Raw genomic sequence first — 26,764 nt, 5'->3', positions numbered from 1 at the left:
GAAAGATTAAGGGTTTAGAGAGAGGTCAATATGGGTTTTTCTCTAACTAAACACTTTCCTAAAGTTTCCTTGTGGAAAAAATAATGAAGTCATCTCAGAGTTTTTAAAGAATTTTTATTTCTTTTTCACCGTCTGCATTTGCTTGTCTTCTCAGCATGGATGTTTAATCTTTCTAGGCTTTGTGAATTGGTCCAAATGAATAAGTGGTGAGCTGTCTCTCTAGGAGCTAGAGGCTTATTCTAAGGCCCTAATCACTGAGTAAACACATCTTTGCCCTCCCTCTCTTACAAGTGCTATATAATAGTCGAGATTCTAGCACAGTAACCTGGATATTGCAGGGATCGACGCTTTGAAATGCAGAATGGCTGATCCTCAGAAACAGACAGTGCCTGATCTTCCCCTGCCTCTTTCTTCTTTTTAAATTAAATATCACCACAGAAATGCTGTTTTATTGCTTGATATTGCGCATTAGTGCCCTGGATTTTCAAGTTTAGTTTCAGTCAACATTGTTGGCTGCTCTTGTATGGATCTCTGCATGTTGGGCTCATTAATGGCCCTTCTTGGCACATGTGTACTTGGTTCTGAAGAACATTTAAATTAAATTAGACAAACATTAATGCAAATTACTAATCCTTTTCCCAAAGTCTAATGTTCAAATGTATTCTTCTTTTTATAAACTATCCAAAGCTAGTCTTTGAGGTTGTAGCTTTCAAGTTTTTTTTAAATAGAAAATTTGTCTCAAAATTACCTCCTGTGTTTTGCCATATCTGTTTTACTTATAATGAAGAGATTTCAAATGACCTTTAAATAAAAGTCTGAAAATACCATTCACTAGATGGCCTAAGAAAGTATTTTCAAGTAAGATTTTAAAATATGGTGGTGGCTGTGAGTGGGACATTGTAGTTTTCTGAATGCTATTTGTAATTGATTGATTACCACATATGTGGTAATCTGTGATCCTTTTCTAGTTTATAGTTTTCCTATATTTTTCCAAATTTGCATTCTTGTCTCGTGTACGCATAGACTCCATTTGCAGAAAGTATCCTGGGTGCACAGCACAGCTGTGTGCTGCTGCCTGTGACATTCAAATATTACTTGTTGGGATTTCAGAAAAAGTAAGGCAAAGTTTTTCTGGTTTTGAGAGACACAATCAACATCTTAAGCATCTATGACATAGCAACTATGATGAGATATATCGGAACTCAGAAATGCAGAGTGGGATTCTCTCATTTGATCTGTTACCCATCTCTAGAGGTCATGGCTTGTGAGGAGCAGCTGTGGTCCCTTGGTTTGATCAGACCAGGGAAGAGGATATCCTGTGATTCTGAAGCTGCTTGCTTTACTTGTCCTACGTGCTTGCAGCGCTAGGACAGATGCCTTCCTCTTCAGCTCAGAGATGTAGCCAGCCAGACTGGTGTGTGGCCTTTTGACTGCACATAGACTTACAAAGTAGGTGAGAGGTGGATGTGCCTTAAGCCTCCCCACGCCATATGAGTGCATGGAGAGCTGCCAAAACATCCAGCATGCAGCATCACAGGCCTTGGGACTGCGGACAGTTCTGCAGTTACTTGATTTCCTCTTTTGTTTGGCTACGGATGGGATGATGATAATACACTGTCATTTTTTAAGGTTGTATATAATTGTATGTGTTTAGAATCTTAGACTTTGCTGTGTTAAGGGTGTATTCATTGCTCAGGGAATTGTTCTGAGTGTTAGCTTTATTGGACAGCAAGCCAAAAAAGTTCACAAATTTTTTAAGCTTTTAATGAAATTTTTGCTTTTGTATTGAAGTGCTGTTTTCCATGTTCGAAGTTTATATTGTGGTACCTGAAATAAAAGTATTAGGAAGAGGAATGGACAGTTTGCCTTCAAATCTATTGTTGTTTTTTTTTAGTGTGTGCAGTTGGAGGTACTCAGCACCTTCAGTAAATGCCATTGGGTGCACTGATGTACAAATCTGCAGCAGTAATCTTATTTTACTAAACAGTGACGAAATTTTCTCTGTTCAATCTTTTCTCATGTATTTTCAGAGAAAGCTTCTTGCTATCTACCTCCACCATGATGAAAGCGTACTAACCAATGTCTTTTGCTCACAAATGCTGTGTGCTGAATCTATTGTCTCATATCTGAGTCAGAACTTCATAACCTGGGCGTGGGACATGACAAAAGAAGCAAATAGAGCAAGGTAAGGCTCTTTGGACTGTAAGTGGAGAAGCTTATCTCTGTGTCACCTCTGTGTATCAAATGTCTTGTTGCTTGGTATTTATTTGCATTAAAAACGTGTTTGTTCGTAGCTGATCAGTGAAATCGTGCTGTCTGATATGCATTGGGAATTGAGCCTTCCTTGTTCTCATTTCAAATTGACTTATTCCTGAGTAGGAAAAATAGTTCAATAAATCAGTTCTTTTTATTGTTTCAGAGTTTATTCTGCAAACATTGTGCTGGAACCATTTCTTCAACATGTGTATTGTAGTGCAGGTATATACTACACTACTACTGCATATGTAGGACTGTCTGGGTAATGCTTTGAAATAACTAATTTTACTAGTGGAAGTCTTTCTTTGTGTGAAAATAACATTAATTTGGTAAATACATATTAAAAACAGATTAGAAAAAGAAATTAAAGCTTACAAATCGTACAGAATTTTTTTGAACTCCAAGTTGCTTCCAGAACATTCCATTGGTGGTGTTTGAATAAGTTTTAATACAAACTGTAAATGAAAAACTTAACTGTATCTTAGGCCATCATGCTACTGATGTGTAAAGGAGCTAAAAAATGGTAGATCACACTTCCTTCTACTTCCTTCTACTTCTTTTTGGCTGTTACCAACAAATTTTCATATCTTAATGCATTTTTCTCCTTTAGTTATTTAGCAGTTGATCATAAACTGTTGAAAATTCCAATTTTCTGACTATTTCTGGAAATTGGGCCTGTCTGGTTTTCTGACTTGGCTGCTGTTTCATCACCATTGCTTACACAGAAGGCTACTTGGATAATGCTTCACGTATATTACTATATTGTGATAGTTATTCTATCATGGGAACAAAAGATGCAGCAGTCCTTTTGCCTGGGATAAAGAAGCAATTTTTTACACAATTCCATTGATTAATGAATAATTAAAAGTATATCTTTGTTTATTTTCCTTGTGATTTGCTAGAAATTGGCTATTGCTATATAGCATTCATGCATTCATATTCTTAAATATTTAAATTATATCTAATGTTTCTTTACATTAAGTTGGCAAGGGAGAACAGAACAATCTCCTTGTCTAACAGTATGCTTTATAAATGACTCTTACGTTTCATAGGAATTCCTCATTAGATCTTCTGCGTTTTGTCACTGTATGAATCTGTGATTATGATCCTAGTTTAATTTATTCTATAGAAAGTTGAAGATTGTTGGGGAAAAAAAACAAACAGGAAAGAGAGGAAGAAGAAACATCTAGAGTCTTTCATGGGCCCAAATACATAGACGGGAAACTTGCTTAAGTCTTTTGGTATTGCCATTCACTGGCAGTAAGGAGCCTCCTCCTTTTCTTTTATCCCGCAACTTGGTGTAGAAGGAAACACTATTTCTAAACCATCTGTAGTGGCTAAGTTCAGCTGACTACCTGCTGTTCTATTGTTTGGTTTTCTATTTAATTCTCTAGTTTCTTTTATTTTACAATGACAAAAAATTGCAGTGTAGTTTCTTTTGAAAAACTGTGTTTGAGGGCTTTTTTATGACTGACGATCAACAGCCATGTAATTGCTTTGTTGTGTTTTACTAAAGAAATCTATTAAGTAGCACAACTTTGATACACTAGTAATAAGAGTTTGCAGGTTACAGAGACACCTGTGGTGACCAAAGCGACAGAAGCTGCTTATTAGAAAGAGCCTGTACAGCTGTGTCCTATTAACTCCTTATGACACTTCTTAAAACACAAAATAAAGGGCTTGTTTAAGTCTTTATAGCTATTCTCAATGAACCTGGTCACTGATTGTGTAGTACGATAGGGTTTTTAAGCCTTTTTTTTTTTTTTTTTTTTTGCTTTCTATTAACAACAGCAAAGAAACTGTCATATTAACAGTGAGGTCAAAAAATACTAAGGGGTGAACAAGGCAGGCTGACTTGAATTGGAATAATTTGTCATTTGTGCTTAGTATCTTATCCTACTGCTGTGATTTCTTTAGAGGGTTTATGATGCTTCTGTCCCTCTTTGGAAAGTGCCAGTGCACTGTAGGCATTCCCATAAATAAATATGCAGTACCTCTGTTTAGTTACTACACTCCATTATGCAGCATAATGACAATGCTCTTGGAGTACTCTGTTCTGTTTCCCTGCAAATATAGTTGCACGTAGCTTTGTTTGAAGGGTGAGAAAACAACAAGAGGAACTGTTGGGTTTTTTTTTCATGTTTTCTGCAAATTAATATAACCCAAAGTTATTTATTGGTTCTGGTACAGTGGCATTAGAGTCAAGCCAGCATGGGAAAGCAGGAGGGATCGGGTCAACTTTTTTTGTACTCATAATTAGCAACACTTCAGTGTGAGTACTGAGACAGGTTTTCAGTCCTGTAGATGGACTTCTTTTTATACTTCAGCTTTTTGAGACTCAAAAGGGAAAAGAGTAAGGTAGGGATATAACTTTTTACATTCTTCTTGTATTCCTTTCAAGTTGGGTTGAACCTTGAGCTTAACAATAGCTCTTTGGCTTTCCTCGTGAAGATTTGCTACTGTGCCACTCTCAAGCAGCAGAAATGCAGTTAGAAGTAGTAGTAGTAGTGTCTGCAGTAGTAGCAGTGCCTGACCATAGTAGCACTTTGAGCCAGGCTGCAGCAGCCCACCATTGCATGGGCTGAGTACTGCCTTGAGTTTCTAAAGGGTTTCTGGGGGAGCTCAGCTGCTGGGCCAGACGTGAGCAGCTGTAGTTCTGGCATCCTAGGTCTTCAGAGAGTTGTCTAAACACCGTTATTAGGAAATAATTTTGTGTTTGTGTGTGTATAGTGGGCGTATGTGTGTATATATGTGTGCAAGCACATGTGTAACTACTTTTGTTAATTCATTAATATATATTAACGTAATACATGTACTGGGTATAAATATATGTATATAATGAATATTCATAAATACACGTAGACCTTCACCTGCACACATGCTTTTATGCTTGTACATAGAGCATTTACAAATACAGCTTATGCATAATATTAACAGGTTTCCAAAGTACATGTTTGCTGAGCAAAGCAATGCCCAAACCGTAAAACAGCACCTCAAATGTCGGTAGCAGCTTTTCAGCTTTTGTTATCTTTGCCCTTGGGTGCTGTATTTCAAGGTGTTACCAACTTTTCTCAGGTCTGATGACAGGTGCTTGTTAGTTTTAATGTTCAAATGATAGTTTTTCATTTTGTTTAAGCTTAGGAAAGAGTTAATTGAGCAAAGTGCTTCTCAGCAGCATGTTGTCTTCACCTGCAATTTCCGTCATCAGGTAATTAGCCATATTCACAGCTGCTGACCCTTGGTACTAACCTACTGAATGATGCATGCCTGGATGAAGACCAGTTGACCATACTTCTCTAGCTCCCCAATCCTATTAGATCCTTCAACAAATGTATTGCAGGTGTGGGGTCTGACAGTGCAGGACTTGGTGAGTTAATTTCTCACTGCCTCGTGACGAGTGGCCATAGATATGTTGCTTGCAAAACTGTTGACTTGTTCTTTGGGTATCAAATCCTTAGCAGGTTTTGCAGAACAGTGTGAAAACCCTATCTAGTGTATTTTGTAATATTTAATTTACTTTAATGGCAATACGGTGTGAGTCCATAAAAACAGGTCAAAAGTCTAATTAATGTTTTAAAAATAAAGGCTCGCAAACACCAGGCAAGTTTGTTATTTTCTGTATGGTTTGTTTTGAGGAGGAAGAGGAAAGAAGGTGAGGAGGGAACCCTTCTGTTCCATGATTACATCCCACCCGCTCATTTTCTCCTTTTCTCCTTTGCTTTTGATTTTAGTGGCGGTCTTAACAGAATGTCAAGATCAATTTGCAGCATGGTTTAACTCAAGGTTTGCATTCTGCCAACAGCAATTGTCCTAACGAACAATGCCGTGTGTTCTTGTAACTTCAGAAGCTTTTAGAAGGCTCATGGCAAGGGCAGCATCTAATGACTTTATTAGTGTAGGGTTTCAAAATGGGCTCAGTAATTGTTCACATCTCTTTGTCATCTAGTCATAATTACTGCATAGTATTGTTCAGGGTTGCACTTGTGAATAGTTTCCTAATAGCACTGAAATGAAGAAAAAAGGAAAAGGATAAAAGGTGATTGTCTCTTTAGACAGAGAACAAAACAGCCTGTATATAGATGATGGTTAAACTGTTTATTATATGCCCACTAGAAAAGGTAAACTATCCTTCTTTAAATATTTATATACTTCAAGGTAATTCCATGGTACTAATCTAAAAACGCCCAAATTTGGAAAACTGCAAGGCAGTATAGAATATAGAATGCATTTTAATTTGATTGTGATTAGGAAGATATGGACGTCTCCGCAATATTCAGCTATAAATAGGAGGTGGTCTCTTTGTTTACTTCATTGAATTTTTTACTATGTCATTTTATGAACTTGTGAAAATGCTTTAAAGTCATCTGAAAAAAAATTACTGAAACTCCAGAAACTAACTATGGATACATTTACAAGTGTATATTTTAAGTTCCCATTATAAAAACAAATCCTACAGCAAGTTCTATCCTGCTGTATTCAAACCGTGGTGCGTTGTACTTCTTGAACAGAAAATGGGAAGAAATCAACTTCTGTACCATCCTGTGTAAGAATTGAAGGCAGAAGAATGTGTAGACAAGGCAGACCTGTTGAGCTGCCTTAAGATGGAAGAAAGAACTCATTCACAGGTCCGCTTAAACACAGGATTCCACAGTTGTGCCAGTGAAGTCGAATGGAATGGGAGCTCTAGAGAAACTGAGCTGTGTCTATGAGGGTGTCTAAAACAACCATCAGAAGAAGTCATTCAGCTGGTAGAGTCAGAATTTGTACTAAAATACAGCTGGAAGGCAGTGCTGAATCTCCTTAGTACTGTAGAGTAGAGCACCTGGTGGGGACAAAGCTCTCTGCAGAAGTGTGGGTGTCTGTCCTCCTTGGGTTAAAATGATTCTGCTTTGAGTTCTCTGCTCTCCTCTTTGTTACCACTCTGACTGTCAGCAGGTGTCGGAGAGCTGCAGATAACAGTGTTTAGTCCGTACCTGGCCAGAAGGCTCAAGGGTACTGCGTCATTCCTGACCCACGGCTGTCAGATCTGATCTTTGGTGTGAGGGAGATTTCTCAGCAGCTCTTCTTGACTAGTTCCAGTACTTGGCTTTCACTGCCTCTAGGCAGTTCTCATTAATATTTCACCTGAGTTTCTTAGAGCAATTGGTGACAATTAAATGTTGGTACACTGTTTTTTACTGGTGTACTGTGCCTGAAACTACTTTCTTAGTACTAAATACAGAAAGAGGATTATTTCATGTTGTGCAAACCATGCTTCTGATTATTCACCTCTGTGTCTTCTTCACATCATGAATTTTCTTCCTCCCTATCTACTTGATTCTTACTTTGTATTTGTGGAGCTCTTTTGCTTAGAGAGTTTCAGTGGCTGTGTTGAATTGCATTTATCACGTTGTTTCTCTGATTTCTGAAGATTATTCTTTTACAGGCTCCTAGTGTGCTTTTAGCTTCTCCCACTTCACTACCACATATAAATTCTGTTTTTAAATAGGTTAGTGGTAGAGCTAACTAACAGTCTTAGATATTCCTTAGCAAATCATGTTACGTGTCTTTCTTTACAACAGACTGATGGAAATAACCACTGAAAGGCAAGTGCATCCTTAGGTTTCCACTTTTAGCACAGCATTTGAGCAAGAGGTGCAGATACATTTCATTTATACTTTTACCAGTAATTTTTCCTGGTGTCACTGATACCTGAAAGGATGGATTAATGAGTTTCTAGCTAGATGTATTTTAGACTGAAGAGGGTTATAAGGTATTTACCTAATCTGTGTGAACCTGGCAGGATGAAATTAGATCTTCCACGCTTTATGAAGAGCTAGATAATCCACTCATCCAAGCTTTACTTTTGCATAAAGAAAAAGTGGATAAAATCAGGTTTTTTACATCTGAATCCCTGGATGTTTTGCTTATGGATACTTAGAGAATATCCACACCATTTGATTCAGGCTGCTTTGTAAATCTTTAGACCATACCTTGTGTCTGTTGCTTATCATCCTTTGTATTTCAGTCAACAGCTGTGACCCCCCCCACAGTGTGGGTAAGACATTAACTCTATATTATGACGACTGTGGATAGCAAGCTTATTTAAATATACCATTTCCTGACCTCAACTTTTACTTTTTTTAAAATGTAAATACCTTATACAAAAATGTTATTTTTACATTAACATTTTAATGAGTTTTATGTTGATTTTGCACAGTATATAATTATTATTAAAAATAATCGGGAACATTGCAAGTTTAATATTCATCATTGTTTTCCTCATGCACAAAAAAAGAAATCTCAACTTTTTCACAGCCATTTCTGAAGTTTTAAAGTTTCTAAAAAGTAAGGTTAGCCTTGGGAAGCATCTGCCTGTAAATAAAGCTCCCTTTTTCCACCCAGCGTCATCTGAATTGTGCTGAACATAATTTCAGACTGACAGGGAATAAATGTTTTGGAAGAAGTTACCATCACTGTAAAGAAGTCTTTCCTCATGTCTGTATGGAACTTCCTGTGTTTCAGTTTGTGCCATTGCCTTTTGGCCAATCTCTGGGCACCACCCATAGCAGCCTGTCCACATTCACTTGATCCCGACCCATTAAGGTATTTGGAAGTCTCACAGAGATCAAAAGCTTCCCGGAGATCAAAAAGTCTCGAGGTCTGAGATTGTCCACTTTGGACAATGAGCACTTTGGCCAAAAGTGGCCACTTTTATTCTTAAAAACAAAAGCTGCATGTTCTCGTAAGAACCACGTTATTGCTGAATCCATGTGTTTGCAAAGCTCTATGCAACGTATCCATGATCAGGAGCTACTATAGACCATAGACTGGAGATGTAACAAATGTTCCCTTTGCTTTTGAGGCTCAGTAATATTTAAAACTTTTTTCTGTGGATTTTTGAAGCTGTTATTTTTCTGTCATTGTCACTCTAGAAGCTTTTTTAAAGTATTATTAAATTGCATTTCATGATGGAATTACATGAAAATGTAATGCCAGGAGTATATTTCAATATCACTTGTTCTATATTAGCTGTTAGGAAATGGTCTTATATGGGAAATTTTTGTACAAGATGTGAGAAGCATGAGAGCTCCCTTGCAGGCTGTCACAAATTGTTTTGGTCCTATTCACGTATTTCTGAAGATAGCAAATATTAGTACAAAGTAGATTTTTTGCTAGATATGAATATGGGAGCAAGTAAAAAGGTCAGCAATTACAGAATCAGGAAAGGCTGAAAAGAAAAAAAAATGGCAAACTTAATTAAGTAGTTGCAAAATCTATTAAAAGGCATTAGGTCAAATGGAAAGGTGATCATGAATGAAAGTTCCTTTCTACCCATGTAGTAAACAGGAAGGAAGAGATGTTATGAGAAATAGCTCAGCACTCTCATAGCACTGCCCTGCTACGGGTGGGCGTGTGTGAGTGATTCCTGCTGAGCAGCAGTCATGCAGTGCAAGTGCTGGAGGTTGCTGGTGGTATCTCTACATTCAGCTTTACATCTCCAAACTACCCATACATTTCTTATTGGCTTTCCTATGTTTTAGTTCAGTGGGCACATGGAGTTGTATCTGCCACTGATGTTTACAGCTTTGAAGTACTTACTGGCTACCCCTGCTTCGTAGAATCATAGACTCTCAGAATGGATTGGGCTGGGAGGGACCTTAAAGCCCATCTTGTTCCAACCCTCCTGCTTTGGGCAGGGTTGCCACCCACCGGATTGGGCTGCCCTGCAGTCATAGTTGTGCTCCAGAATGAAGTCAGGAGGGTATTTTATACTTTCAGCGCCTCAAAGAAGCGCAGTGTTGTACTCAGGAGGCTTCTCAGTTTTTAGAGATTTTATTAGGTTTAATATATGTTGATTAAAAAAATATATACCTTTTTGAATCTTTTCTGTATCTTTTGAGAAGAAATGACTTAGAGTGCTTGACATTTTAATGCAGTCTGTCTTTTCAAATAGATTTGGCTTCTAATGCATGTGACAACAGGACTTTGCTCTTCAGTTAGAGCATACATTTCCGAGTAGTTGTTACCTAAAATATTATCATAAGGCATAAGAAAACACACGATTTAAGTTGCCTTTCATGAACATAATTAAGAATTAATAAGCCTGTACCAGTGGCTAGTCCTCAGAATTTCCACTGTTTTGCCTTTTGTGACCCGTGTTATTAAAAGTCCATTATTTTTACAGACTTTATTAAATTGGATCTTATTAAAGCATTCTATATTTGCATTTGGTCTTTCATAATTCATTATTATTATGACATTTACTTTTTACCATCAGATCTGAAAACATATCATAAGCTACCCTTTTCTCTTGAAAGAAATGCTAATTTCAAACAGTCCTCTAATGGAAGAGAAAAGCTTTATCAGTTTTTTCATTTATTCAAGATCGTGTTAAGAATACTAATGCTAGACTTCTGTATGCTAATATCCAAGAGCTTTTTTGGTCAAAAGCTTAGAATTATTGTTTTTAGACCACGCTGCTAAGTGTGTCACTGACAGGGTACTGGCACAAAAGAAAAGACAATTTTGAAGCACCCTTTAATTCTCTGACTGATAAAAACGTTTTCTTAAATTACGCTTTCATATGAAATTATACTATTTTGATACTTCCTCATGTTTACTAGGTAATATCTTCTTCTTTATAAGTTTTTAACAATTCATTTAGCATGATCTTTCTTGGGGGGGATTGGTTTTGTATTACAGCTTGCAGAGCACTGTATCAGAAAATGGGATTCTCCATTGAATAAATCACCATCTCTCCTAGTTACTGTTTCAATGTAGGCAATCTGTAGTCTATCATATTTGTAAATATTGTCATAATTTAACCATAAAAAGGGATCAGGAACTCTAGAATTGAATGCAGAAGCCTACATGTTATGCAGTGGCACTCAGTTAAACTGCTGAATAGCATAAGTATTTTTTAAACAGTAACTTCAAAACCAACTCCCCTGTGTTAACTACTGTTTTTTTTCCCCCATGTAGGTTTCTGACAATGTGCACAAGGCACTTTGGGAGTGTTGTAGCCCAAACAATTCGAACTCAGAAGACGGATCAGTTTCCACTTTTCCTTATTATTATGGGAAAACGTTCATCTAATGAAGTATTGAATGTAATACAAGGTATGGCTCTTGCTTTATATTGAAAATAACTCTTAAGTGGGTATTGAAAGTGTATGAAGACATCTTGTGACTGTTTCTTTTCTTAAGATGTTCAGAAAGTGAATTTATCACATCCAAGAAACCTGCAGTTGCTGCGGTGTGAAAGGCTATTATTCATAAGGCATTCTTTAGCATACTGTTAGAGATTGAATTTGCCATGAATGATGTAGTTTAGGTTTTTTATTTTTAAAAGTAGAAACCAAATCTCCCAAACCAGGAGTTACTTGTAGTTTTCCAAACATATAACCAGATAAATCCCCGAGTCTTCAAAATATTTTCTCTGGGATTTTCTGTGTTGCACCAGCATCATTCGTTCTGTGAGTAGCTCCTTGTCAATTTACAGACTCTAATTGTGTGTAGCGGGATAATATTTGAACATCAGTTGCTTTTTCAGACCTGCCTGTGGTGTTGAGATCCCAAACGGGATCAGAACTTTAAGTTGCTAATAGAATTTTATATGAACTAAGCTCTCTGGTTGAACATGAGCAGTTCTCTCCAGCATTGCCGTTCTCCTATTTCTGGCAGTAAGGTGACTCAGGTGTGGGACGACTTTCAGCTGTTCTCAGTAACTCTTCAAATTAAAATGCATCACAGGATGGGTACCTCCCATTTCTTCTTCCTCCACAAGGTTGTGTTCATGACACTGTGTCTTTGTTTATTCTTTTTATCCAGAAGTTCTTATTCTAATATTCTTATTTTTCTGAGGAAATTCACCCTGAGGAAATGCTGCCTTTTACAGGCAGTGCAACTGTTTCTTTCTGCATGTGAGATTAGTCATTTTTGTGAGGAGTTTGCAGTCCTCGTTCCTGTGGCCAAAACAATTAATTTTGCATGGATTTTTGTCTCTTTAGTGCAAAGTACAGCACAACACTGATTCATGGTATGCCTATTAATTATTTAAAAAGTAATAAATAAGAAAAATTAAAAAACATAACAAAGAACATAGTAATTTTCTTGTTTTTATAACTCCTTAGCATTGTTGAGCGTTCGTATAACTTGAAGCACCTGTATTATCCCACTCAAGTCAGTGGTGCCTACTGACTTGAATTACTCAACTGTGAGAAAATTGGTAGCTCGGAGCCATAAAATAATGTAGTTTTATATTAAGAAATGATTCAAATTATTTCATTGCATTCACTAAGTTTTAATTATGTATGTTTAAATAACTTTAGCACTGAAGTGATAATCAGTTACAACCTTAAATAAATTTATCCCTGGATTCAAATTCTATCAAACCCAAATGTTCTATGCTTGTTACTTTCCCACGAATTCAGACATTGGTATCTTTTAACTATTTATCCACAAATGAATGGTATTCTCTGGAGTCATGCATGTTGTAGCACTCAGGATAAAATTTTCTGCTAAGGTAGCAAATGCTAGAAATGGGAACAATGAGGGCCTTTGAGGGCAGGGTGAGAAGGCACTGTTTGCAGAAGAGATACAGCAACGCAGAAACTTAAGTCCTAAAGGCATTTATTGAAATGCAGGCTGCCAAAGGTTGCTTTTGCTTTTTATTTTTTACTGGGGTTGGAAACTATGGGTTTGGTTTTGTTTTCTTTATTGGTACTGTTGCTTCTGGTTAGGGTCCTCCTTTTAAAATTTTGACCATCATTGTCAGTATAAATGTAGCTCTTAATAGCTTTGTTCTGTCAGTGTCCAAAGACTATTGAAGTTGGCAGATGCCATTAGTTTATAGCAAATTTCTCACAGAGAAATAGTCATAGCTTTGAAGTACAGTCTGGTCTTGAGACTAAGAGAAACCAAAGTCTGAGTGCATCTTGGTAGGGAGTTAAAATAATATTTCAATCTTACTGAAAACCAAACACACACTGCTAGAAAACATGAGGAGGGTTGGGGTTAGGGTTGCCCTGGTTTTATTCAAGAATTCTAAGCTTGTAAAAATCATGTCAAGGAGCCACAGATGTACTACTTATCTCTAACATGCAAAAATAAACCAATATTTCAGACTTGAACCACTCAAAATTTTAGCCTATGATCAACATCTGCTTGCAAAAACAATTCTGAATTTTCAGTTAAAATAATTCTACTGAGATACTTGAGATATTTCTTCTGACTTTTTTGAACTGGCTCTTTCTTACAGATTAATTCTAGGATGACTTTTTTTTTTATTTTTTAATAACTTTAATGCTCTGAATTTCTGTGGTCTTCCTTTGTTGCTAGGTAACACGACAGTGGATGAACTAATGATGAGGCTGATGGCTGCAATGGAGATCTTCAGTGCCCAGCAGCAGGAAGATATAAAGGATGAGGTGAGAGTTGAAAGTTACTGCAGGTGCCTACTGGCTTCCAAAAATCACTGGGGATGCAAAAATAACCAAATGTCTCTTTAGCCAATGAAAGTGGGTATGGCACATTTTAATGTGCCTCTTCTGATACCTGAGATAAAAACAATGTCTCTTTTGTGTATGTAGTTAGGTCTCTTTTAAAAAGAATACCTCTTCCTTATTGGTTTACTGTTATTTGCATATTTGTTTCCTTTCTCTGATTATTAGTCATGAGCAACTCTTTGCTTTTGCAGTAGAATATGCTCACAGAAGGAAACAGCAATCAGGTTTTTTTCCAGTGACCAGATTAAGCTGTAGGTAGAAAGGAAAAATAGATTTATATGTCTGAAGTGTACTTGTTTAAAGGGAGATTTAAAAGCCATCTTGAAAACCAGAACTATGCCAATACAGAATCACCATTCAGAACAATGCAGAATGGGTAAGTGATGACACAACTTTTCAAAAACAGTGTTTCGAGTGCAAAGAAGACACTGTGAGGAGTGCAACTGAGACTGTTTATCTGTTTCTCTGTAAATTGAGAGTGACATTTCGAAGTAATGACATACTTAGGAATTTATAATAATTGGTGTGTTGCCATTCAAGATTATTCTTATCCTTTTGTGTACACATTGACTGACAATAATTCACTAAACACATTCTTCACATTTAAATCTTCTATCCTCTTAGTATGAGATTTTCTGATTATGGTTATAATAATATGAAGGCATGGTACCAGCACAATATTTTTTCTCCTTTATTTATGCTATCACTGTTAAAGAAAATTGACTTTGATTTTGTTAATACTGAACACAACTTGTAACATGAGAATTACAACAAAAATCCAAGACATGATATGATTGAATTCTTTTATCATATTTTAGCAGCAATACGTTGGGTATAGATTAATTTTTTTTATGCTTTAAAAAGAAGGTAAAATTCTGAAAAAGACTCAGAACTGGAAATTACAAAAGCTGTCGGAAAGGAAGGAAATAGAAGGAAAGAAGGACATACTAAGGCAGGGGTTTAAGAACAGATAAGAGATAGGAGAAGAAAGTAGGAGTGAAGAAAGGGTATAGAAACTGAAGTGAAATAGAAGGAGGAACAGGGGACTAGAACAGTTGTCCAGAGCAGGGGAGATCAGTGTGGAGGAGAGAAAAAGGTGGAAGTCAAGTGAGATAGTTATAATCCCATCCTGGATGAAACCATGTGGGTTTGCAACTGAGAAGGATGTGGGCATGAGGGAGACAAAGCTTAAAGAAAGAGAAGGCCTGGAAGCATTGAGGCTGTGATGGCAGAACTGGCAACTGGCTTCTGTGTTGTGAGTTGCTGGGAACCCTTCCCTGTATGACCAAGAAAAGTGACAGCCTATAATACATGTCCCCAGAGCGATAGGTACTTCTCTCTATGGAGAATGACCTGGTGGACAACAGTTTGGCCATGAGCCAGCAGTTGCCTTGTGGCCAAGAAGGCCAGTGGTATCCTTGGGGGTGATTAAAAAGAACATAGCCAGCAGGTCAAGGGAGGTGATCCTCCCCCTTTACTCCACCCTGACGAGGCCACATTTGGAGTACTATGTCCAGTTCTTGGCTCTTAAGTTCAAGAAAGATAGGGAACTTCCAGAAAGAGCCCAGCAGCGGGCCGCAAAGATGGTGGGGGTATGGAGCATTTCCTGTGCAGGGAAAGATTGTGAAGCCTAGGGCTGTTCAGCCTGGAGAAGTCTGAGAGGGGATTTTAATAATGCTTATAATTATCTAAAGGATGGGAGGCATAAAGATGGGGTCAGATGCTTTTTGATAGTGCCCAGTGGCAGGACAAGGGAAAATGGGCACAAACTGGAAGACAGGAAGTTCCATGTGAACATGAGGAAAAGCTTCTTTACTTTGAGGGTGACAGAAACTGGGACAGACTTCCCAGAGAGCTGATGGAGTCTCTTTTGGAAAAGGTCCCTTCCAACCCCTACAATTCTGTGATTCTCATGACTTGTTATTCTAAGTGCTCTACCTACATAGGAGAACAGAAAAATGTTAGATATTCCTCTAAAGTCTGTCTTCATCTAAGTCTTCTGTAGTCTTTTTTTCACATTTCCTGAGAGTCCATAGACATTTCTTACTTCTTAAGAAGTTTAGCTTAGTATTGTTGTTTTGTTTTTCCTAACATGCCTTGAATTTCAGAAAACTAATGGAAAATTTCATAAATTTCAGGGGCAGCAGATTTTCAGGTGCTGTGAGTTCTATACACAAACAGAATATTTACTTGGAACTTGACTTCACTTGTTACAAGCAAATGGGAAAGGTGATCTCAGAAACTTCTGCCTTTGAAGCAGGAAATTTAAAGATGAAAAATGACTGTAATAAGTATTCTAGAGAGAGGAGAATTTGGCAAGCAGTCTGTAGTCAGTGGAAAGCTTTCACCTGAAAAAAAAAAAAAAAGGCTTTTTGTGATTCGCAACATAACATGTAGCTTTCTTTAAGTCATGTACTTGACAACTTACAGTATTCAGATATCATCACCTTTTCTTTTTTAAGCTCTTGTTGCAGTTGGTGCATGTTTTTCCCAAATATGGCAATAGCAAACAGGATACAGAGTCCGGTTTCTGTTACTGTTTTCTTAATAGCAACAGTAAGTCATCGTAAACCACAAGAAGATAAGCTGAGAATTCTTTTGTGCTTTAAAAAGAGAAGTCATCTATATAGCTTTGCTGTAAGCTGAAGTGTGTGTGAGAGAGAAACTGAACTGAAAACACTTGTAAATAACAGCATGTAAACGTTAGTGAGTCAGTTTACACAGCTGAACTTCTCCATTTTGGATTTTTAACTTGCATGCCCATGAAAGCTTCAAACAGAGCTATTGCATAATTCTGTTTAGCACAGCATGTTTTGCAGTGCCCTCTGATGGTTATTTCAGTACAGGATGACTATTACCACAGCCTTCTCATGGTACAGGTGTTTGTTGTGATGCTGGTTGTAGCTGTTCAGGTGTCACCTAGCAGTCAGCATGTGGCTCACCAAAGTATTGTAGGCTGGATGCTCAGAACACCGTCACCAACTTACCTCAGCAAAGTGAGTCATTTTGTTACTGGGTGTAATAGTATGACTAGCTAAATCCTAGGCTTTTGCATCCATGTGTTAATAAAATTTACTGATTTAGCCTCACACAATTTTAATTAGGCAAAATGGGATGCATTTCCATAGGGAATCCATTCCATCATTTAGCCAGTGATTGGATTTAAGGGTTTATCTGTACTATTTGATTAAGCTTTTTCTTACATAGTCTCCAAAGAAGTATGTTAAAAAATACTGAGATGTGTACATGTAGTCAGAGTAATCCAGCATGCTTGTCTTGAGGTACAGGTGGTCCAAATTTAAGCATCTGTTCTCTCTCCCAAGGTTTTTTAAAGTGGGACAAATCTTCTTCCCTTCTTCCTTTTCTCTCCTGGTTTTCTGGGCCAGTCACATACCACTGGACCCCTTTGATTGCTGTGTGACAGCTGTGTGGACCAGATGACATTTCAGAAACCTCCTCCCTTTTTTGGGCCACACTGTTGATGTGCCAGACACATGGTCTGGCTGTCACACTGTCTGTTTTTGTAAGTTTGGTACTTAGATTGCCATAGTAAAGAGCTACAAATAATAACATGGTCAACAATGTACTGATGTTGTCCTAATGTGGCACTTTTGGTAAGAAGTGGCCAATGGATAATTGAATAGTAGAGTCAACAGCAACAGCAGCAGCAAAGCCACCTGACCAGATATGGTCCCACCCCTGTCAGGGTGGTCAGGTCTAGGACCTGCTGATCCAGCCACAGACTACATATGCAAAATTATTCTGAACAAGTTAATAGATGCATTTAATATAAAGTAACAGTGGTTTACCAGCTCCCAGGGAAATAGTTCTATGAGTTTCAGGCTCCAAGTGGTATAATAGGCTTCACAAACAATTTTATACATCTAATAGAAATACTTTCCTTTTCTAACCATGCCTACTCCCATGGGCCACACTAGAAATGTTTATACATTAACGATTGTTGGGCAGCAGGGTTGGGGAATTTTTCAAAGAGGAAATAAATGCCACTAAAGAGTTTCTTCTGTAAGTGAAAGAGAGTGTCAAAGCAGAGAACTGGCCTCCGCCAATGTTGATCAAGGTGTGAATTGATATTTATCAGGGATTGACTTTGAAAGGAGTGCATGGTATCAGTTCCTCTTAAGTGTCAGTACCTGCTACTGGACTCTGACAAGAAAAATTATAATTGTAAAATATTGTACGCCCTGGAATGTCCATTTGCAAACATTCTGTTTGCTTGCTTACTCTAATTTGATAGTTAAATAATCATCTCAGCATTGCATGATGGGTCCACATAGATCCAAGTTAGTTCCTGTGTGAGATTAATGTAAAGAGATCTGTGATTAAACACTGGCATTACAGTACAACACACCTGTTCTGGGCTGATCCTAAGCATTTTTCTCTGTTGCCTGAGGAGGAGGCTTCTCAAAGGATTACAGTAACACTTTTTGACAAGCTTATACAGGGTGGAGTTTCCATGTAATGACAAGGCTCATTTGATGATGTCTCAGTAATGCATTCTTTTTATTTTTGCTGTCAACATTTATTACTGTAAAAGCATTGACTGTTACACAGCTGGTCCAACTTGTCCACTTTTAAGTAACAGTAGGTCTCTCATCGTATTTACTGTATTATGCAACACTAGCACTCCTGCTCTCAAATTAAGACTTCCAGGTGGAATTTAAATACCTACAATTGCTTAAAAAATTTTACTTCTACAAATCCCACTTAAAGCTTCAATTTGCTTTAGACAGCTGATACACTCTGTAAAAGATATTTAAGAATTTTTAAACTGGAAAAATTGATGTAAACAGTCTTACTGAAGATAAACTGTAGAAAAATGGAGACCTGCAAAGTCTGAATCTTTGCTGTCTGATCTTAGACGATGTTTCTTCTTCCAAGATGCTGCAGGATGAGAAAAATGTATGTCATTCCTAATTAATATCTGGATAGGGATTTTAAAAATATGTAAATGGAAAAAAGCCACTCCAAAATAGCAACATACATCAGTTCACCTTTTCATTACTGCAGCTATTTGCAGAGATATTGCTAGTGTGTCTATCTCAGAACTGTCTGTACTATGCAGGGATTTGCTGGCCACGTGTTATTTTTATAAGTTTGCAGTATGGAGTTTCATATCATCATGTCTTCCTTTTCTGCTCTTGTGCTCTTGTGTCAAATATCAGAGATTTCCTTTTTTATTCTTTTTCCTGCAATGATGATATAGCAGTTCTGGCTTCCAACACCTTTCTTTCTTTCCTCTTTAAAAATTGTATCTCGCAGCCACAAAGGAAACTCAAAAGGAGCAGCCCTTGTGAATGTTCTCCTAAACTGCAATCCGATGGTCTTTTCCTGCTTCAGATCATTTGCTTTTTTCCACTCCTTTCCTGCAGTTGTGCTCTCCAGGTAGAGAATGGCCTAAATGCTTCCATCAGCAATGCAGGAAGACCTCTGCAATTTCTGTTTAGGAATTGAATTAAAACCGTTAGAAACTAGGCATTTTAATACCTTTAATATTTTTTGTCCCATCTAGAAGTTGCATGTATATCATGGTATATAGTACTCACACAACAGGAGGCTACGTGAATAAATACATGAAATTCATTAAATTCCAAAGCACAAGAAGATAATGGTGATGACAGGCATCTAACAAAGACAGTGATATAACCTCTTGAAAACCCAATTAGCACATTTACTAATTATTACTAGTTATAACTTGTTAAACTACAGTAATCAAAATTTATTTGAATAAATTTTCCAACTTTGTATTTGTAATATGATGGCACCCCAAGGCTCCAGCAATTGGTTTCCTGTTGTGTGCCATACCAGTACACCAGCAGGTACATTTGCTGCCTTCAAGAGTTTACAAGCCGTTTTGAATTTGAACAAAATGCAGAGTAATGACAGTGAAAATAAAGAAAATGAAAGGAAAGTATCTTTAGTTAAGATTGATTCTCAGCTGTGCGTGCTGCTGGCTGCAATCACCGGATATTAGCTTTGCTTCTCTTAATAAACCTCAGCTTTCCCTGCAACCCAACCCACATCTGTAGTCATCCACAAGGCCATATGGATGACTTCTCATGGAAAGTAACTGCAGGTCTGTTTCTACAAGGTTTTGTTTTTGTTTTCATTCTTATCACTCGAGGTAAATTACAAAAATCAGTATCTGGAATTGGGCTGATACAAACAGGTAGGATTCTGCCTCCCCACCTCTGCTTCTGCCACCACAGAAACTTTCCTCTGCTTTGTTTCTGTCATCCCCATATGGCTCATACACTTTGTGTACACTTTTTTCTTCTACATATTCCCCATCGTGTATGTTTAAGTTACACAATGTGCAAGTCTGTCATCTCCAGTGAGTCAAATTAATGCTTTTATTAAACTGGTTTGTTTGGACAAAGGGGTGTTTCTCCTTAACGCTCCCATGAATAGCCTAAAGCACTTGCAGTTTTTAATTTCAGGAGTGGTTCAGTGAGATGAGCCATCTTTCTGGTGAACATTCAGCGTTTGTGAATAAACTTTTTTGTTTTGTCTTTTGTAACATCCATTTATTCACTGATGCTCTGGTAAATGTCTTTTGCTCATGCTGATCTTCTCAAGTTGTTTTATCTGGCTTTACTTCACAATAAAACTCATCCTAGAACGCAATGGGGAATAAAATGTAGCACATCTCCCTTGAAACCAATCAGGTGCAAAACTAATATCTGGGGTTAAATCATTAAATCCTACCTACAAACAACAACAACAAAAAGCCCAGCACTTCCAAGGTTGACATATCCAGTAAAATATCCCATCCAAAAAGCTGCCTTTTCTTTTTTTATCCTTGTGTATTTTTTCTCTGTATAAGCAGCAGGAGAAGAGGATGTTGCTATCCTAAATGCAATCAGAAATCCAGCTTTTTCATCCTCCTACATCTGGCAATGTCTGCTTTAGGTGCTTTAGAGGTGACTTCACAGAACGAATAAGGAATAATTATTGGAGAGTGTTATCCTATATTTCTTCTTAACCTTAACTGAGTTTTTTCTTAGTCTTGTTGCTGTGAATATTACTCAAGAATATTTGGTCTGGTCCGTTTTAACCCTCTCATGAATGTGTATTTACTATTTTTTGTGTTGTGATTTAACATCTCTAACGTGCATTGTAACAGAAATTAATAACTAAAGAGTACGTTCTGTAGAAAAATTCATATTCTCTTTATTGAGGATATCAGCTTTCAACTGAATGAACATCCACCCTTACTGGTGCACAGTCAAAATGGGAAGGCAAAGACCTTTCGTTCACCTCCTTAATGAATGCTTAGGTCATACGTTTTCATCTTGATGAGCAGTCTCATTGTTTTTGTGGTATCTTTGCCTGTAGAAATCTTTCAATATCTCTGTAATGTTTGACACTAATCACTGACTTGTCTTTACTCTTGCTGTCTGCTTTCTTGAGGTAGAAGATATAGTCCTGTGTGCTGTACTGTAATCCTCACATGGTTTCAATAACTTGTTTTCTTCCACTTATGAGTATGGCCTCTGTTTCTGATGTAGGCAGTTCAAGTGAACTAGGATAAGACTTTGTTTATGTCTTGATTTCTTGAAAATGGAAGATTGTCATTTTGTATTCATTGCAAAAGTAATGTGGAAGTGCATTTATTGATGTTCAGTAGATGTTGCAAAAATCTCACATTTTGTTAGTAACACATGTGACATGATTTTTAATTATTGCTTTTTAAAAAAATTTTTTTAATGCATTCTTTGTTAGTGTGATGAAAGATTCTTTGCAAAATATTTAGATCTGCTTTTTCTGTCATTTTAAAAAATGTTTTCTGGTGAATGTGAGTCATCCTTATACTTTGTGTGGTTTCTCTTAGAAAAAACAATGACAAAAATAAAAAAAACTAGACTACAAAAATAACAGCATCTGATGTTTAAAATTCCTCCGAAGTGTAATTCTGAATCAGAGAATACATTTGCTGTAATCACTGTAGCTGTGGTTGATCCTGTAGAGTGGGGTTGGTGTCAGCAAAACACAACAACGCAGAACTGCATTCCATATGACTGATTACATCTGCTTTTCTCCTATGGAAGCTGGAATTCCAGTGCTGTTTATTCTACCTGCAGATGTGTTTCTGAGATGTGTTTCAGTAAAAAGAATATTGTTTCCGTGTAATGCAAAGATTGGTGGCACAGTCATTTGCTTTTAGATGTGGCTTACATATTTTTGTGAGGACCGGGCAGTCATGCATAGCAATTCTTCACATTCCTGGCATCTTTTTCATAATCCAGTTTTAGGACGATGGTGACTGTGATGAGCAAGGAGGAAACAAGTATGTAGTTTTTAATGTCTGGAATTAATATTTATACTCTTATGGTAGGATCTATAGCATCAGTATATTTTGAAGGCACCAGCCAAATTATGTAATTTAAACTGATTTCAAAAATTACTCAGTGAAGATCCTTGTAAGTAAATGAAGCCAGTGCTTATCTGATGGACTCACTTCTCACTCACTTCTTGAGTTTTCTAGGCAGTTTTTATAATGCAGGATAAAAGTCAGTACACAATTTCTCATCAGTCGGAGGGTGGGTTGTTTTTTTTGTTTGTTTTTGGTAAACTGAAGTAATGTATGTTAATTGCTAGCAATCTTTGGCAAAAGAAAGAGCTTGTAGTTGCAACAATTGCATCTGATCTTTCACTTTTCCCTCCGGCATTACTGGACTTGTGCGAATCTTGAAATTCAGTAATGACGATGCATGAAGTTGCAAAACATGAAAGCTGAACAGATTGTCTCCAAAACAATTCTTAATATTTTTTTAAATGCTCATCCCCTGGAGGTTACCTCAAGTAGCCTTCTGTCTGTAAGTTGGTTTGGGAAGATAGTTTTACTTCCCACCATTTTAACCTTACGGTGTGCTTACAGAAAGTACAAAACGTTTTGGAAGAATTCAGTCTACTCATGTTGTAGCTCTGCTGAACTAAGGTGATGGTTTCTCTATCTTCTGTGAGTGAAATTTAGGAGGAATGATTGCAGAACAATGTGGGGTCCTGTTTTATAAAGAAGAGTTTCCTCTAGAAATACCTGATTACTTTCCAGATGGAGGTTGTATACTTTTTCCTGCAATTTATCCTTTTCTCTTATGGTTATGTGCAACTTCAGAAGTTCTTAACCACCAATACGTTAAGGAGTTTCATTTGAGGAACATTCCAGCATGTTTGCATAACCAGACAATAACGGTTGATGTACTCTCCTTCCATTGAGTTTTTGCCAAGTAGAGAAGTTTCTCGGAACAAATTGATTGGATTGTTTGGAAAATGATTCCTTTATGTGGAACAATCCTTTCAGATGAATGGAAAGATTACCATAATGCTTCACAAGGGAGTGAGCGGTAGATTTTCATTTCTTTGAAGCCCCAGTGTAAGTGCTGTGTTGCTGCTAACTCTGGGTGACAGCACTCAGCCCACCAGCAATTTTACAGCTAAATCTTACTGATTTTTGTAGGAAACTCTGCAGCCTCTACGGGGCTCTGGGAGGATTATAGGATGTGAGAAGAATAAGCACAGAGCAGCACGCCCTGTCTATGGCTGCAGCAGCAGAGGACAGAGCTATGGATTGCATACTTTGCTTTGTCAGATATCCCTGTGATGCAGTTATTCCAGCTTTCAGGGATATCTGCATCTTGATCCTCCTCTGTATGGATGATACCTCAGTTTGTCATTGGCATATTTTACTGTTTGCTAATAAGATACTTTGCTAGGTTTGCTGGCATGCTAACCTCATGTTTCTTGTCTGCTTGCCTCTGTGTGTTTGAGACATTTCAGGGCAGAGCTTGTTACTTTAAATCGTTGTATTCAGTATGAATTGAGGTCTGTGGGTCTTAATAGCCATGACCCTAGGCAGATCATTCTGAGAACAAGTTTACCAAGGAAGGACCTGGGAGCAGGCATCCTCATGAAGGACGAGCATTTGCCTGCTGTCAGTTGGAGCAGAAAGCAAGCTAAAATCCAGCCTTGTTCTCTAAACGCAATGCCCTTCCATACTACAAGGCAGACCAAGTGGTCAGCTGCATGACTGACATCCCTATGAGATATCAAATATTCTTCTGTTAAGTCATTGAGGGTAGAAAATAGCAGTGAACATGAAGATATGTGTCCCGGTTGTCACTGTGTGCTGCTAGTTTTCATTTTCTTTTTCTTTTTTTTCTTTCCCAGGATGAACGTGAAGCCAGAGAAAATGTGAAAAGGGAGCAGGATGAAGCATACCGCATATCGCTCGAAGCTGACAGAGCAAAGGTGTGTGTGGGAAAGTGGCAGTGGGAATGCTGGGACATGAGGCTCTTTACAAGCGGTGAAATCTCTGTGGAGCAGAGGATTCCCTCACTTCAGTTCTGCTTTTTAAGATTAGACCTTTGCTGTAGGGACTGTAATTGCCTTAAATGGCAATGAAATGGTTAGACAATTCAAAATGGAGATTTCAAAATATATGTAAAAAATCATAATAATGTTGTAAATTCTTGACGACAGAAGTTGAGTTGAGATTACTTTCCATTAACAAGCTTCAAGAGGACTATGAAGGTTTTATTCATATGGCTTTATGTTATGCAGATATGTCAGTCATCCGTGAACCATTCCTGTTCCAACAGAACAGTTAAGAAGTTTCTTTGCTTTCATACAGCTTAATGGACACCAGTGAACAGAACGCTGGAAAGTGAGGTGAACGTGTCTGATTACTGTTTGTTTCTATTTATTAGAGGGAAGCACAAGAGAGAGAAATGGCAGAGCAGTTTCGTTTGGAACAGATTCGGAAAGAACAGGAGGAAGAACGTGAGGTGGGCTGTTTGACTTTTTCAAGCTGCTCTCTGGATTTTTGGCGCTTCTGGAGGTTGCAGCTTTCATTCAGCACATTTTGTAACCTTAATTCAAAGTGTACTTTTTAATGTGAACCTCAAATTAATATTTTTATTAATTTCTTACCATATATGTGTAAAAGAACATAGGCATACGCTGCAGGTATAAATTACCGTGTAAACGGATTTACTTGTATTGGCAGCTTCCTCTTTTTTGACTCCTGGCAAGTATAGAGTATAGTTTGAAAGAGAAGAAAAAAGGCTGCGTTACAGCCATGTTTCTTCCCCTGAAGCCCCACCACATTTCAAAGGAAAGGTGAAACAGGCTAGTCATTAGAGGATTTTCTGCTGTTCTGTGAAGTGATCTTGAAATAGATGTCCTTACAGGGCTGCTATGAAACACAGCTATTTGAAAAGGACTTTGAAACCTTTGAATAAAATTTTCAATACACATAAATGTACTGACTGAAAGCAGAGTTGACTCAGTGTTGTCCTTTGGCTTCTAGGCATTGATGATTTTGTGAGGAATTTGCTAATGACTACAAAGTTGTATCAACATCCCAATTGAATATATATTTCCTGAGTATAGTTTCAATATTACCACAAGTATATAATATACTTTGAATATTTAATATTTATAAAATATGAGAGTTCCTTTTTTTTTAGTGGAACTTATATAACTTTTTTGCTCTGTCTCCCATCACTGATGGAGATTTGAAATTCGGCGTTATATTCTCATTTAATTTTCCGTTTAGTTGAAGCCTAGTAGAATCCTGATAAATCACTGCCTTCCTCATCCCCCCCCTCCCAGACTTAAACACATACTTGACATTTCAGTCTTGTGTACTTTGCTGATGTATGAAAAAATTGCATTACACAACTGAAAAAAGTTGGCTACCGATGCATCTATTATTCCCTGAGATAAACCCGATAAACAAACTTTATAAGCAATGCATTTGCATATATATTTTGACCAAGATAATTGCATTAGAAAATCTGAACCACCTAAGCATTCAAAATCCTTTTAAACAGTTCTGCATTGTAAATACTAGATTCAGTCAAAACCATCATATTCAGTGGTTTGGTAGAAAGATAGTTCACTTCTCCTGTATTATCCTACAGTATCTGGTGAGTTTTTTAGCTCCTGTTGTTAACATAAGCCAAGAATCAAAAATAAAACACAACTGGGTGGGTAACGTACAGAACTGGACTGTGAGAATTTTGTTGAGGATTCAAAAGGCTGCCATTCTGTGAGGTTAATAGCAATTGGAAATAAATCAGTACTGTAGCAGTAACAGACTACTGAGAAATCCATCACCAGATTGAAATAATAAGTATGTTTTATTTATTTAAGTAATTTGGTATGCATAGAAACAATAATTCACTCTGCTTTAGTATATCTGCTCCTGAACCTTTTCTTACACGTTGCCCTTCTGAAAAAAACTGTTTTCCTACATGAAGCCTGCAAAACTAGTCCCTGTTATCAAAACAGATGCGGGTTTCCCTGTTTTAATGTAGGCTGCAGTAATGAAAATAATAGGATCTGTTTGCTTAGTAGAACAAAAGGGATTTTAACAATAATGTTTACTAACACTCCCATTTTCAAGTATACAGATTACTTATACTGAATTGTTTTGCAACAGTGTTTACTTACAGAAGTGCCTTTCTGTTCAGTTCATATATTTAAAGTCAGACTATTGAGCTATTCACATACGAACATCTTTTTATCAACAAAACTGAAATTGCTTGTTCAGATCCAAGAGTTATTAATGTGATCCAGCTCATCATTGTTTTCTGACTTGATTTGCTAGTACAGAATATCCATTGTAAATTGCCATTTCACGTTGAAGCCTGGGAGACTGGTTACTTTGGGGAGCGACGCATTCTTTGCACAAAGAAAAGAGCTCTAATGAGCTACTGTTGTTTATTTTTCTATAATATAATTGATTGGGATCCGTAAATAATGTAGCATCTGTTGTTATACTGTGTGGGGAAATGTCAAAACAGAAAGACAGTAAGCAGGTGGTTGAGTGTGGAGAGAGAGAAAATTAAAATAGAATCTATTTAAAATATAATCTCATAGTAGATGAGCAAAAATGAACTCAAGTTCTATGTATAAATATTTATACTGAGCTATAATTTGCTTAGAGATTCGTGTGTAAGAAGTAGACTATTTAAAAGGCTTCATCATCTTGCT

At 37.3% G+C, this 26,764-nt stretch overlaps 1 protein-coding gene across 1 annotated transcript in view; it reads left to right on the top strand.

Annotated features, from left to right (window-relative positions):
• FAF1 (Fas associated factor 1) overlaps positions 1-26,764 on the top strand; it is a 144,906-nt gene that overhangs the window by 101,800 nt on the left and 16,342 nt on the right. Inside the window, exons 13-17 of the mRNA XM_085231272.1 lie at positions 2,031-2,185; positions 11,221-11,357; positions 13,578-13,666; positions 23,933-24,013; positions 24,472-24,549. Of these exons, the coding sequence (XP_085087398.1) occupies positions 2,031-2,185; positions 11,221-11,357; positions 13,578-13,666; positions 23,933-24,013; positions 24,472-24,549 (540 nt within the window). The remainder of the gene's footprint in view (positions 1-2,030; positions 2,186-11,220; positions 11,358-13,577; positions 13,667-23,932; positions 24,014-24,471; positions 24,550-26,764) is intronic.

The sequence above is a fragment of the Meleagris gallopavo genome, chromosome 10, assembly GCF_905368555.1.
Source record: "Meleagris gallopavo chromosome 10, MGAL_WU_HG_1.1, whole genome shotgun sequence".
NCBI classification, from domain to species: domain Eukaryota; kingdom Metazoa; phylum Chordata; class Aves; order Galliformes; family Phasianidae; genus Meleagris; species Meleagris gallopavo.
The sequence above is the reverse complement of the archived record's forward strand: the minus strand, read 5'-3'. Positions and strand labels throughout refer to the sequence as shown.